The sequence below is a fragment of the Numida meleagris genome, chromosome 8, assembly GCF_002078875.1.
Source record: "Numida meleagris isolate 19003 breed g44 Domestic line chromosome 8, NumMel1.0, whole genome shotgun sequence".
NCBI lineage: Eukaryota > Metazoa > Chordata > Aves > Galliformes > Numididae > Numida > Numida meleagris.
The window spans coordinates 4376566-4391101 of NC_034416.1; the positions used below are offsets into that span (position 1 = coordinate 4376566).

The 14536-nt window shown below is 39.4% G+C and overlaps 1 protein-coding gene across 1 annotated transcript; it reads left to right on the plus strand.

Moving 5' to 3' along the window:
- HTATSF1 (HIV-1 Tat specific factor 1) lies at positions 542-13794 on the plus strand. The gene is made up of 9 exons (XM_021406206.1): positions 542-944; positions 5059-5263; positions 5612-5659; positions 6265-6419; positions 7488-7651; positions 9305-9404; positions 9890-9979; positions 10499-10636; positions 10986-13794. The coding sequence occupies exons 1-9, from the start codon at positions 771-773 to the stop codon at positions 11268-11270; spliced, it is 1359 nt and encodes a 452-aa protein (XP_021261881.1). The 5' UTR covers positions 542-770; the 3' UTR covers positions 11271-13794.

Below are 14536 nucleotides of genomic sequence, written 5' to 3' on the forward strand. Positions count from 1 at the left end.
ATACCTCCAAATACACCCTTTAGCAAGTAAATCTACTACTAGCGTAGATCTATCTAAATTGCAGTGAAAACCACTAGATGGCACCAGGGGAAGCCCCGTTATGAGAACCGATTCGAGTCGGCCGCAGCACAGTGCGCAGCTGCCCAAGGAAAGACACCACAGGCGCGGGGCAGTACAGTGCTTCATCGACGGCGGACTTTATTTCATCCCGTGAGTAAAACGGCCGCAGCTCCCACACCAAGCCTGCTCAGGCAAAGCTGCTGCCTACAGCAGGTCTCGAGCCCGAGGCCTCATACCCGGGCCCCGTCTGAGCCGCCATCACCGCGAGCCTATGCCCGCCCTGGCAGCCGGACGCAAACCCCGCCTCTTCCGCGCGCGCCCTCCGCTCCGAGCAGGGAAAGATCTCGCTGTCTTCCCATTGGCTCCGCGGATCTCCACGTGACCTCCAATCCCGCGTCTCATTGGCTGAGACGCGGAAGAGAGCGAGACGAAGGAAGGAGCTCCTTGCGCGGGTTAGCGGGTACTTCCGCTCCTGCGCGCTGCAGGGTCTGGGGACGGTCACCGGTGGCGCGGGGCTGAGCGGGCGGTGCGTGCCCGCTGCTGTCGCCTGCGCGTCCCCGTGCGTCCTTGCGCGCTCCCGGCCCCGCCGCTTAGAGGGGCGGGGCGAGCAGCGCCTTAGGAGGCAGCGCGGGCGGGTAGGCCCGGGTGCGTAGTGCCGGAGCGGCCGTCTGCCTTCCCACTCAGCGCTAAGGCCCGCCGACCGGGCCAGGATGAGCGGCGAGGACGGCAACGAGGAGTTCTACCGGCAGCTGCAGCTCCAGCAGCAGTACGAGGCCGAGCGCGGCGGCGAGGGCGAGGGCGAGGCCGACCCCTTCACGTACGTGGATCCGGCCGACGGGGCCGCCTACGAGTGGGACCGGGAGAAGAAGGCCTGGTTCCCCAAGGTGCGTGCCCCCGCCATCGCCAGCGTGCGGGGCGGCCCCGGGCGGTGCCTGCGCTCGGGCCTGGCGAGGAGGAGGCTCGTGGCCGTGGCTCTGAATGGAGCGGCCTTTCATGCGTCTAATTTAATATTATTTTCAATTCTTGTCGTGGTATCTGCGGCTATCTTCGTCCTGCTGGTCGAAGTGAAGCAGTGAAATAGGCTTTGAAGCGGCCTAGATGAAAAAATAAAGAAGTGCATTTTTTTTTTCTTTTATTGTTATCTGAAAACCATGCAAGTGTAAAGATTTCTTCCCTTTCCTGAGATCTTGCACTTGAAAATTAAGTGTATTTGACTACAGAGATCTTGTACAGACCAGAAACATTACAGTTTTCATAATTTTTTTTTCCAAATATTCAGTATATTTGATGAGAGGTGGCATCCGTTTAATGTGTTGAGCCAGTCTACTGATCTGCAGGTAGAATACTGTTGTTACTATGTAACAGGTAACTACTTCACTTACAAGTATTAAACTGTTTTGCATTGTGTATTTGGTAAATCTGCTGTGCTGGTTTGGTGTTTGTGACCATGAATTCGTGAATCTGAGTGAGAGTGAAACCAATCACATGATGCTTGTGTGCATATAAACCCAGCAGGGTGACCATGCTGCAGGTAGCTTACAGAGGGCTACAATCAAGTGAAAAATCGGGGCTGCCAAAGTGGAGCAGTGGAGAAGTGGGTATCCCTGGCTCCCCAGGGAGGGCTGTATCCAGTAAGCACAGGACATTCTGAAAGGGTTCTCCACCCTCCCCTCACTCCTGTTTCTTTCCCTCTTTCTCACGTATTTTATCTGTCTTAGGAGCATTAGTCTTTCCTGAATGCCTTCCTTATCTCCTGGAGATGAGTCATGTTAAAGATTGGGAGGTTGATTATTTCTAAGAAGCTTGATACAGCTGGTGGCTATGAATATTTAACTTGAGCTACTGCTAACCTGTATAAAGGACTATACTAGTTTCTGATGTGAGGAATATCTTACCTTATGTGGTCCTTCTCTCAAGTCTGGAGAAATCATGTAAGAACAGAAAAGTTCATTAATAAATACGATGCACAGTAGAAGCTAATAAATAATCATAGTGCAGCACTGTGTTATAGGTAGGTCAGTGAGCTAGATGTTGTGATATCTCAAGTTACTTTGTTTGGCTAATGATCTGTAGGCTAGTATAGTGAGAGCTTCTCCACTTTAGGAACTTCACTAATATGCGTTTCAAAGCAGAGCTTAAAGTTGATATTAGCTGAAAGAGTTCCTCAGAAAAATTTGGAGGTGCTCAGATACTTCAGAAAGATGCAATCACTCCTATTGTTTAATGTTCTTTCTTTCAGTGGTACTATATCAATAGGTATGACCTTGTGATCGATCTTTACAGAGACAGCACAAAGTCACTTAGTGAATTCATCAGCTTTCCGTGCTTGCTGTGAAAAAACAGATGTGGGATGTTCTCTGTAAGCCTAAAGTATCCGTTCTTCATTTGGATAATTAATTCCTTTCCACTTCAGTGTAATTAGTACTTAATTGTATGCTAGCATGTCCTGTAGTATTGTGTTTCTTTTCCTATAAGCTTAAGTGCCCCAAACTGTAGAATAGTGGGCGTGGAGGTAGAACTGATCTCCTATCCATGCTGTTTGCCACCAGAACCGAGTTGAAGCCCTGAACCTGTAGAGAATCGTAGAATCACCAAGATTGGAAAAGAGCTCCGAGGTCACCTAGTCCAGCCACCCACCTACCACCAATATCTCCCCACTAAACCAGATCCCTTAGTACAATATCTAAACGCTTCTTGAACACATCTAGATGTTGTACTTAGTTTATTTATGCTTGCAAGAAGATACTTAAACGTGAAATAGTTGTAATGGTGTAAATAGTAGTATGATAACATATAATGGAAGAAAGATCTTTGATATTGATAAAACACGACAATCTGGTGTGTAGTAGGTCATATGCTAAGAATAAATTCAGCTTTACATAAGAATGTGGTTCCCCCAAAGCTGGAAATGGTGTTACTGGGTAGAAGGGGCTTGTTGTTGGAGGTTTTATCACTAACTTCTCCATAGGTTCTCTGATGAATATGAATAATACTGTTCACCAGAAAACATAACGGCTTTTCATTTCTCTGGATTTCAGCAAGTGTGGAACTAAGAATTTGCTCAGATTGAATTTGACACAAGCAAACCTTATTTGAACAGGTTTTTTTTTGTCCTGTAAAGATCATTGTACTCCTTGTTACTGACACTGTGTTATGCCATGCTGTAAGAGCAGCCACTTGTGATCCTAGCAGAGGTGTGCTGCCAGTGTAGAAGCTTTGTCATGCTACACTTCTAAGTAATGTGGAGCTCCATAGCATTTTGCATTATTCATGGCAAGCCTGTTAATTGTCAACTCTGTGTATTTTTGTCACAAATAAAGGCTTGAAATGTTGAGCTTCAAATCACTGTGGAAGGTATGAGAGTGCATTATCATTGCTGGCACTTGGTACTGTCCACTGTGTCGCTCTGTTACAATAGCTTGCTGGAATGGAGTTTTGTTGCATTTGAATGCAGATGAAGCAAGAGCAGTGCAGGTCGAAGGTTAAGACTCAGGAAAAAAACATTTCAGTGTGTACTTTCAGGAAGTACTTTATTGAGCAGTAGTGCTCATGAAATCAGCTACGATATATTATCTCTGAAAGTGCTGGAGCAATTCCAGATATATGTGTGGTTTGTGAGAAGTACTCCTTGAGAGCAGCTCTGCCAAGGGGTCCCGGCAGATGAAAAACTTAATGTGAGCCAGCAGTGTGCGATTGCAGCCCAGAAGGCCACCAGTAACCTGGGCTGCATCAAATGGGGGTGGCACTGGGGTGGGAGAGCTGATTGTAGCCCTCTGCTCTGAGCTGGTGAGGCCCCATTGGAAGTACTGCATCCAGGTCTGGGGCCCCCAGCTCAGGAGAGATGTGGAGCCACAAGGATGACCAGAGGGATGGAGCACCTCTCCTGGGAAGACAGGCTGAGGGAGCGGAGCTTGTTCTGCCTGGAGGGCTCTCTGGGCCCAATGCGTAATGGGAACTTTTCAGCAGGACTGAAATCAGCTTTCTACGTGGGTAGATAGTGATAGGACAAGGAGGAATGGTTTTTAACTGAAAAAGGGGAGATTTTTATACTGAGAGGGGGATGAGGTGCTGGAACAGGCTGCCCAGAGGAGTTGTGGATGTCCCGTCCTTGGAGGTGTTGAAGGCCAGATTGGCTGGGGCCCTGGGCAACCTGATCTAGTGTCTGATTTAGTGGTTGGCAACCCTGGCCATGGCAGGGGAGTTGGAACTAGATGATCTTTGAGGTCACTTCTAACTCAAGGCATTCTGTGATTCTATGATGATCTCTTTGCATGTTACTGCTGGTGACTAGTTCTAAAATTTACTTGGCTGAAAGTACTGGTGTAATTTATAGTTAATTTATTCTCTGTCTTAAAAAGATAAACATTAGCTGATCTTGTATGTTATCCAATTATAGTCTCCTTCTAGAAAAAAGCAAGCTAAGTATTTGTCTATTAGCAGAACATAAAGTAGAATGTACAGCCTGATAGACAGTGTGTCAATATACGACTGTTCAAGTGCAATATTTATTGCCTGTCACCACAAATATATTTGATCTCCACAAACGTTTCTGTGAAAAAGCAGATGCCTACAAATGTCAGTCATTCATCATCTTTGGGTAAGCTGTTGACTTACCCTCCGTGTCACTTTATCTCTTCAGCACGGTAAGGAGCGCCTGCTTTCTGTCCTTCAAGCAATTCCAGTTTAAGCTGAAAGCAGAAAGCTCTGCTTGAAAAAGGCAGAACTTGGGAAATGTTTGTTTAAAACCTTTGTGCTGTGTGGCATTAAGGTGTTAATCTAGTTCAGGAAATAATTGAATTCATAGTTCTTGCTGTATATATGGCTTTTTACAAAGACAATTTGTTATAAGTTTTAAAATGCTGTTCTTTTCTATGGTGCTGGGTTGGGAGATGACCACGATTAAGAAGATAATTTCCAAAATATTAACACTGAAACACTTTCAAACCTTAATTTGTAATTGTTTGAATTTTTGGTTTTAATTTCCTGATTTAATTTCAGATTACAGAAGACTTCTTGGCAACGTATCACGCTAACTATGGCTTCAATGCAGATGAAACGGATAGTTCATCTGCTTCTGGCACAGCAACTGAAAACAAGCTGCCACTGAGTTCTAAGACATCAGAAACACAACCATCAGCAAATGAGAAAGGACCAAAACAAACAGATCCAAAACAAAAAACAGAAAAACGAAAACTTGAGCCGGGTAAGTGATAAAGAGTTTATTTCTATGTAGGCTTCAACCTGCATAGCACTAAGTGGAAACTGTCCATTGTTCAGTGTTACCATGAAGAGCAAATATATGTGCCATTCTGAAATTTTTCAAAATGATTTAAAGCTTGTATGATACTTCACAGGTATCTCTGTAAGACTGTATGCAAAGTGAAAAATAAGAAAACTCAAGTATGTCTGGGGCTTCTCCTGTGGATAACCATAAACCTCTTTGAAACCTGAGGAAATGTGAAAATCAGAAATGTATTACTGTGTGATTCCATGTTTAATATATTGCTGTGACTGAATTCAAACTGTTGGGTTTTTTTTGTTTTTTTTTTAGGATGGTTTCACGTTGAAGAAGACAGAAACACAAATGTTTATGTGACTGGTAAGTAACACCACATTTAGGTCAGAGTAAATAAATCTTATAAGAAAATTGTGTTCGTCTCACTGACTTCTAATATTACATGCTCAGTCTGCCCTTTGCAAGCTGCTTAACCTCGTTTCTGACTGCATAATGTCTGTGTGACCTTTTCAATTGCATATGTAGGAAAGTGATCTAAGTGACATCCTCTATGCTTTTATCTTTTAAATGTGGTATTCTGTGAGATGTAGCAGCCAGGTCCGTTAACTGTCTTGCTTTCATTCTTTTTTTTATTGTTCTTAGTAAGAAAAACAATCCCTCCAAACTCACAAGGAATAGGATAAAGAGAACGTATTAGACATTAGGGAGCACATAAATGTCACTGTATGCTAAATTGATTTAGAAATAAAAATGTTCTCAAAATATTGGAGTGGAATGATGCTGATAAGGTAATAGCAAAAATATTGCTTCCAGAGGCAGTGATTTGTGATTGCGTATGTAACATTTTGTCACGTTTCCAGTCTTTCATTTGAGGAAACAGTTTTTTCTTCTCTAATGAGATTTAAAAATAAAAAATAATAAAGCTGAGCAAAATGTACCCAACCCTTCTGTTTTAATGTACCTTGCAGGTTTACCGCCAGACATTACAAAAGATGAATTTGTTCAGGTCATGTCAAAAGGTGGTATCATTATGCGAGATCCTCAGACAGAAGAGCACAAAATCAAACTGTACAAAGATAAGGAAGGAAATCTCAAAGGAGACGGCCTCTGCTGCTATCTAAAGGTCAGCGGTGCACTGAAATGCAGTATTCCTTTCTGGTGAAAATACTTGTGGCCACAGTTTCACAATCAGTTTCAGGAGATTCTTGAAGTATCTGAGGTATAACATAGAACATACGTGTCTGTTTTAAGCAGATATATGAGTAGTTCTGGAATCACAGTTCGTGCACCTCATTTGTTTTCCCCTTACCCAGCTTCCTCCTGAAAACGTCCATTAATACCTGAACATGTTTAGAAGTATTTCTGTCTTAGGTGTCAGTGATTATGGTGTGAAGCAGGGAACTTCTTCAAGTTTCACTAGAAAAATTTGCCTCTGTGTGTCCAAGAACACAAATAATGAGATGAAAAGGAATACAGTGTAGCTGTGTATTGACAGCTTTTATCTGAACTGTTTTAAGTTCAGGCCTTGATTTCAGAACTGGTCTTGTTCTCTGTATTAATCTATAAAAGTTTGGGTCGCAGTGGTATTTCCTTTGTGTGTTTCACTTGTGGATCATTTGGAAAGTTGGTGTATGCCAGTGCAATCTGCTTCAACTCTGCAAGAAGTGCCAGGTAGTACTAATCAGCTGCCTTGCAATCTGTGTGCTAGCTTTGTGATTTAGTAGTTAGAGCTGCTCAGTGCACAAGTATAAATACAGTCTCTACTCTGAAGAACTTCTAGGAAAACTTTTTAAATGGCTTAACAGCCTAAATGTCTTGGAAAAGTGGTACAACCTATAAAGTCAAGCACCTGTTTTTTATTTCTTGCTTTTAAGTTTATCAGTTTGCTTGAGCATTGAGAGTAGTTCAAATGGCATTTAATTGAAATATAAGCAATTGCTTTTCAGAGCATTAATCTACTAGAACAGCGGTGCAGAAGTATTTGATTTACTTTGATTTTAAAACTGCTGCCATTTGTATGTGTTTCAGTGATGGATTTCAGTTGAAACTTGGAAGAGATCAGGCATTATGGCTTCCAGTGTCAGGGAATTGTTCTTAGCACAACATTCTTAACTATATCTTACTGGATTAATTTTACTTTACTGTGTGATATTTTTTTTTAAGCTTGTGCTCTGTCTGTGTTTTCACACAGAGAGAATCGGTTCAACTTGCTTTGAGACTTCTGGATGAGGCAGAAATCAGAGGCTATAAATTGCATGTTGAAGTTGCAAAGTTTCAACTCAAGGGGGAGTACGATGCAAGCAAGAAGAAGAAGAAATGTAAAGACTACAAGAAGAAGTTGTCTCAACAGCAGAAGTTTGTATTTTTTTTTCTTTCTGTAAAATATTGCTTGAATTCATAGAGCTACTAAAGTGTTGCTTTTTTTCAGATTAAATGCTAAGAGTTGCACAGAAGTTGAAGTCTTACCTGACAGTGAAATAGTGTAAATAATGCACATTTGGAGGGGAGGAGCTTCTATCTTAATTGTTGACATAATAAGCATCATGATTACTGAATTGAAATAATATATAGGAAGCCAAGTTTCTTTCAGTTATACAAGAAAATATTATAACTCAGGGGAGTTAAGACTTTTTTTTTTCCCAGAGTGTAAGAGTGGGTGAGTTCTGTCGGCCTAAGCTTACTTCATAAGGTAATAATCCTATGTACATATACTGTTGATATGGTACTTTACTCACTGCAAATGGCAAGAGATGCTAGCTTTCTTTGCAGCAAATATTAAAAGATCTCTGTAGATTCCCACAGCTTTATGGTATGTGGCATTTTGCATTTTTTTAATGGTACATGGTTGCGTTGGTTTTATCTCTTAATGATTTTTCTGCATTTTGGAAGAATGTGAGAGTTAAAAAAGTTTTGAGTGCATAGGACTGTTATTTTAACGTAAGCAGCATTGCACTAAATGCTTTAGATAGTAATGCTGGTGTCCTTTGTCATAGTTAAAGTGAGCAAAGTCTCCTTGACATCTTACCAGTTAAGAATAAAAGTAGCTTGCAACGTGTGTGCCTCAGCTACATTGCCAGCTCTTGTTCTAAGAAGTCTCCAGAGTCAAGAGGGGAGAAGTAGGAAAACAGCATTTGACAGCAATTTGCATGGATGATCAACGTGGGTTTTTCTTCAGTCATTTAGCTGTTTTGATTCTGTCTTACACAAACTGACTTCAGACAATATTCCTTTTGGGCTGGAGAACATAATTTACTTTCGAAACAACCTTCATTGGAAATCCAAGTTTTCTTCAGCTCATGTAGCTGATACAAGGAGGAATTTAAAGATTTTTTTTTTCCCCTTAAATATAAGATTTTGAGATTTAGAATTGCAAATGAATTTTTCCTTTTTTTTGGTAGTAGGATACAAAATAGGCTTTTCTTCAAGAATTAACATTTCTATCAGAAAGCAAAGTCATTGAAAAGATGCACAAACCTGGCAGTGCAGTTCAGGGTTGTTGTCTCTATATACTGTGGAACAAAATACATTTCATAGCAATCTCTTTGTAAGACCCAAGGAAGTCTTGCATGTTTGTGTAAATACAAGCACTAAAATATTACCAAAGGGAAGAGGGGATTTCCTTTTTTACAAAATAAGTCTTCTGTTAGAAAAGATATTGTCATTTTTACTGGAGACAGATGGTTTATGGATCTGAATTGATATGAGAGAGGAATTTAATTTTAAGGGTTTTTACTGTTTAGGAAAATGCTTTGAATTCTTTTCTTAAAGTAACTTATATCCCTGTGAGTATTTAAGTACCTCAAAACCTTAACTGCCTTGTAGGAGAAGTGGTAAAATTGGATTCTTAATTACATTTCTTTAAGAAATATAATTTAACTCTGTCAAAATACATGTTTTTTCGTGATGTATCCTAAGAAATGCCAAATTAATGATTTTTTTTCAACAAATACTTGTAGAAACTGAAGAGAGCCGCAACAATATCTTCTTACTGTTGCTTCATTTCATTAGACAGCTGGATTGGAGGCCTGAGAAGAAAGATGGTGCAGCTCGAATGCGACATGAACGCATCGTTATTATCAGGAATATGTTTCACCCAAAGGACTTTGAGGTACAAAGATGCAGTTTGCTCCCATGGATCACGCTGTTGTAGTTAACACTGAACTTCACGACATAATTTTTCTAAGAATATGAGGAAAAAATGAAACTTAGCATTTGGGCAGGATTTTTCTTGTCACAAGCGTCTGCTTAAAATTCATGGAGCTATTTCCAAAAAGCCCAATGCAGAGATGTTGATAAGAACATTTTGCAAATCAGTCTCTTTCACAGAGTGTATCCTGCCAATATTTCTTTCTGGGATAGAAATAAGAGTCCATAGAAATTATGCTAAGAATGAAGAAGCCAGCACAAAATAACCTTATTAATAAGTAGCTTATTTCATATAATTTTACTCAACTGAGGGCTATCAACTCACAGTGGCTTTGAAAATACAGCATAACACTTGATTTATAAACATGGGATAGATTGATACGTTAGTTCCACTCGTGATTAAGCAAAAGTTGTTTAAATTAATCCATGTTAAATTAATCATTGCAGGAGGATCCCTTAGTGCTAAATGAGATCAGAGAAGATCTACGGACGGAATGTGAAAAGTTTGGTCAAGTAAAGAAAGTTCTCATATTTGATGTAGGTATTTCTAGATGAGTGCCTTGGCAGAATTGATATAATGTGTAAATGTACAAAGTACATAGGATTATTTCAATATGAGTGAAACATTGTCGTGTTTTCATGGATTTATTTCATGAAAAGTTGACCTCATCTTTCAATATTAGCTGTTTCAGAAATTAATTTGTAAACACTTCTCTTTACATTGATTAAAGTAGGCAGAGCGTTAACTTCTCATAACTTGGATATGTGCCACAAGTTTGAAAGTTTATAAATAAATGCCTTTATTGCTAGACTTGCTGGAAGATTTGTTTTCTGTGTTCAAAAATTCTGCTCAATTCTTGCTCTGTGACAAAAAAAAAATTAAGATAGTCTTAAGTAGTAGAACAAAATGTGTAAACTTGCAACTCGTTTTGAGAAATGAGATGATGCATGTTCAGGATGGAGCTTTATCTTGAGTGATTTTGTAAGGCAAACTAAAAGATGATAGAATAGATGCACTATTTAGAGTGCTGTTAAATCAAGCTTTTCTCTTTACAGCGGCACCCTGACGGCGTAGCTTCTGTGTCATTTAAAGAAGCGACAGAAGCTGATCTGTGCAAACTAACTCTAAATGGAAGGTGGTTCGGTGGCCGTCAGCTCAGTGCTGAAACATGGGATGGTGTAACAGATTATCAGGTAGCCTTTCACAGTTCTATTTCATGAAATTCTTACTCGAAATCTGTTAATTTGAGAAGTGCTTGTTGTCCCCCTTCCCACATCTGTCTTGCTTCTCCACAAAAACAGCTACATCCTTACGTTTTTTTCTAAATGGAATATTTAAAGGACCAGTTTGATCTTAAAAAATGTGTATTAGAGATGTAAACACAGAGGATTATTCACTGGATGTAGTGATAATTAGTTCACAGGTCCTACAGAAGACTTGAGGTGTTACTGCAATATAAAGTTCACATAACTTTATCTGTATAAATGTATTCACTTTACAAGCGTGACTTCAGAGTGACGTGTACAAACATGTCTTTGATAGGTGGAGGAGACTGCAAGAGAAAGGGAAGAAAGGCTGAAGGTGTGGGGATCGTTTTTAGAGGATCCTGATGCTAAGGAGCAGCAAACTACATCTGATTCAGATTCCACAGCAAGTAGCGTTAAAATCCCTGAGAGCAGCCAACCTTCAAAAGTTAATGACACATCCAAGGAGGATGTAAATGATGAAGCCCATAAGAAGGAGAATAATGGTGAGGGCGTTAATGAAGATGGTGCTCCGTCCACAGACAGCAGCCTTGCAGGCAGTGATGCTGAAGCAGATACATAACATTTTCAATGCTTTATGAAAGCATGGTTTCTAGGGTGATGTTTGAGTTTATCCCTTTCTTTCAGGGTTACTGCAGACAAAGTTCATGTGAATATATGCATTATTAGAAATGTCATCAACTGTGTGCTTTGAAGTTTTCATTAAAAGCAGTATTTAATGAGGTTCTAAAAGTTTGTATTAATTGGCTGTTCAGGTGAAGTAACTCAAGTTGCCAAGAACAACAGCAAACTCATCAGGCTTCTTTTGTTCTATCTGTGCTTGTCAGTGTTTCATTATAAGTGTGAAATATGTTCCAACCCTTAAGTTTATGTAACTATATGTAACTTAAAAAATGCAAAGCTATTGCAAGTTTTTGTGGATTTTGCCATTAATTTTCCTTGGAACTTGGTATCTTATCCTTAAAATTATTCTTGTCCTGAGTACTTCTCATCGTTTTATGGAACGGATGCTGTGATAAATACAGGGTGAATGCATCAGATATGCTGCTATACATTATGAAGCAAATAATAGACTAGTATTGATTTGCAAACTTGAAGTGGAAAACAAACAAAAGATTTCTATTTCAGTGGAGGGCAAACTGAGCGAAGATAGATGGTTAAATCACAGCATTCAGTACATTACTTTTCTTTTTCCCTTGTTTAGATCTTTGATGCTTAGATTTTCTTTAGGGACTGGAATTAAGGAGACTAGAAATGCATGAGCACACACATTCTAGATTATAATGAAGTAAGACTGATTTTAAACTCCCATGGTCTGTATGCAGTAGACATGCTTTTGTTTGTTGACTTGGCTTTAATTTTTGTTTTAATATTAGCATAAGGGTTTTCTTTTAACTCTATTAAAATGAGTTCTCTTCAAGGTTTTGGTTTAGCCTTAAGTTGCCCTTCAGAGGGTGGTGGGGAGATCTCCTCTATTTCATAAAAACTAAAGGCTTTTGGCAACTTGAACTACAATTGGTTGTGTAAATGTTAGACTACTTGAACACACGCTGTCAAAGAATATTATTATTTTCTGTAGGGAAAAAAAAAAAGCAAATGTAACGCTAGCTCTATTAGTAATATTTCTGAAAACAAAGATTTAGACCTTCTGTCTTTAGATACCTTAATAAGTGGTAGGCTTTAAAAATAACTTTGGGGGAGCCGTTTTGATCACTGTCATTTTTCATTCAAAATCCCATTATTTTGATTCCTAAGAATACGAGCATACAGATCCAAGCACTAAATGTGTAAAATGCCGGTGCTAAATTCATAGCACGTTGTTCATATGGATGGCTGCTAGTGCACATTTGTAAGGAGGCTCTTTAATATATATATTTTTTAATTCATATTGGATTGCGAGAAACCATAGATGCTAATTTTAGGTATATTTCCATCCTGAAGTATTCAGAATACTCTGAAAGTTGGTGTTTTCAAACTTCGTGCTTTGAGATTGCCATCTGTATTTTTTCCAGAAGTCTGTATGGTACCCTAGGGTTTCTGTATGTAACCAGTATGTAGGGGTAGTTAGGGCAGCCAGGCCATCTAACGTTTAACACTTGTCGTAGTGACTAAGTTATATCCTTTCATGACAAAATTCCAGTTATTTGAACAAGTATGATGTTTGAATGGAATTTAAAAATCCGGAATCTCATTGCAAACGGGCGTGACACATTTCCTATTTTAATGAGTTGCAGAGTAGAGGAGAACTCTTAACTCTTGCCGTCTAAGTAAGACCACTTTGTCATATTCACAAATGCGTGAATAGTAGGTTTAAACAAAAAAAGGTTTGAACAGTTCAGGGAATCTGAAATACTGCTTGGTTTGCAGCTGCCCATTGGTGGCATATTCAGATTACATCTCTGGGTTGTTTTGGTTCTGCCTGGGATTTTGGTAGTAGCACTGCAGACCTCTGAGGGCTCAAAGCTTTGTCGCAAGAAGAGTGTAATTGAATGTAGTGGGTATTGCTTTCAATGCTCCTTTTATCTTCCAGCTTCTAAACTTCTCTAGTGTTAGATTTATTAGGCTGTTGTGTTTTGTTCACTTTTTCTTTGAGAGGCTATTCCTACAGCACTCTAGACAGTTAAATCACCTATTTTACAGTGGAATTGCAGTTGATATAGGGAAACTATTGTCAAATGTATAAATATTGTACAGTTCTATGAAGCCTTATCATCTTATCAAATGTAAAAAAAATAAGGGTAGTATTAGTGTTTGGAAAAAGATCTTGAAAAATAAAGCAACATTACTTGTGCAGTAACCTTCCTCTCTCCAATTGGTGTACAAATTGGATTGGCTTGTTTCAGGAGTCAGATGTGCTGTTAGCTGCTTCGTGTTTTTCTCTCGACTTCGCACTGAAGTAGAGCACTGACAAAGACTGAGACTGAACGCTTTACTGGCTTTCCTATAAACTAGGATTCTTAAGAAAATAAAAGCTGTTTTTCCATGAAAATAGGTTCTGAAGCGACGTTACACTCAAACTGGTATTTTCTTTTGCCTGTTTCTGTTATTCCCCGGTAAAATGTAAAAATATATTTTTCTAAACTGTTTGTTGAGTTGTGGAGGCATTTAATAGTTCACAGAGGGTTGAATGCAGCTGTGACTCCCTTTGTAGCATTAAGATTGGGTTGGTTTTGATACTTTCCTTTTCTAAATGATGCGGGTTTTTATAAATGAGCGAACATCAAGTTTTATCACATGAATTCAAACTATTATTTTCAAGTACAATTATGAACATTATTGTGTAGAACAGTAACGTTTACCAGCAAATTTTAACAAATCAGAAGTGGAACAAACTGAGTTGCTTTTAAATTTTTGATTTTTTTTTTTTTCTGAGCATCATCAATAGATTGATAAGGGTTTAAGACACCCAATGCAATTCTCACTGCTTTTGTTCTTTAATGAAACATACTTTCTAATGACCACTAAAACGAGTCTTTCCTGGGAGTGCAGGATTGATTTTGTAATCAGTCTTGCTCATTAGAAGCAACAAAGTCATCATTTTTGCTCAATTTCTAATTTTCCCTGGTTTCCATTTGTGTGTACTGTATATTTCTTCATCCATGGCCTTTTACGGAGAAGTTCATCTTAAGAAAACTTGTCTTCTTCCCTCAGTATCGTGTGAAAGCTATACCTAGCAGCAGGTTGATACGCTTTGTGGGTAGTCATTGCTGCTTTGAACTAAAGGTTTCTCTGCTAATTCACACAGTGTGACAAATGTGGCATGAAGCCACTTAAACCTAACAGCAGGGGAAGAGTACTCATCAATTGCTACTCCTTTGCAATTTGGCA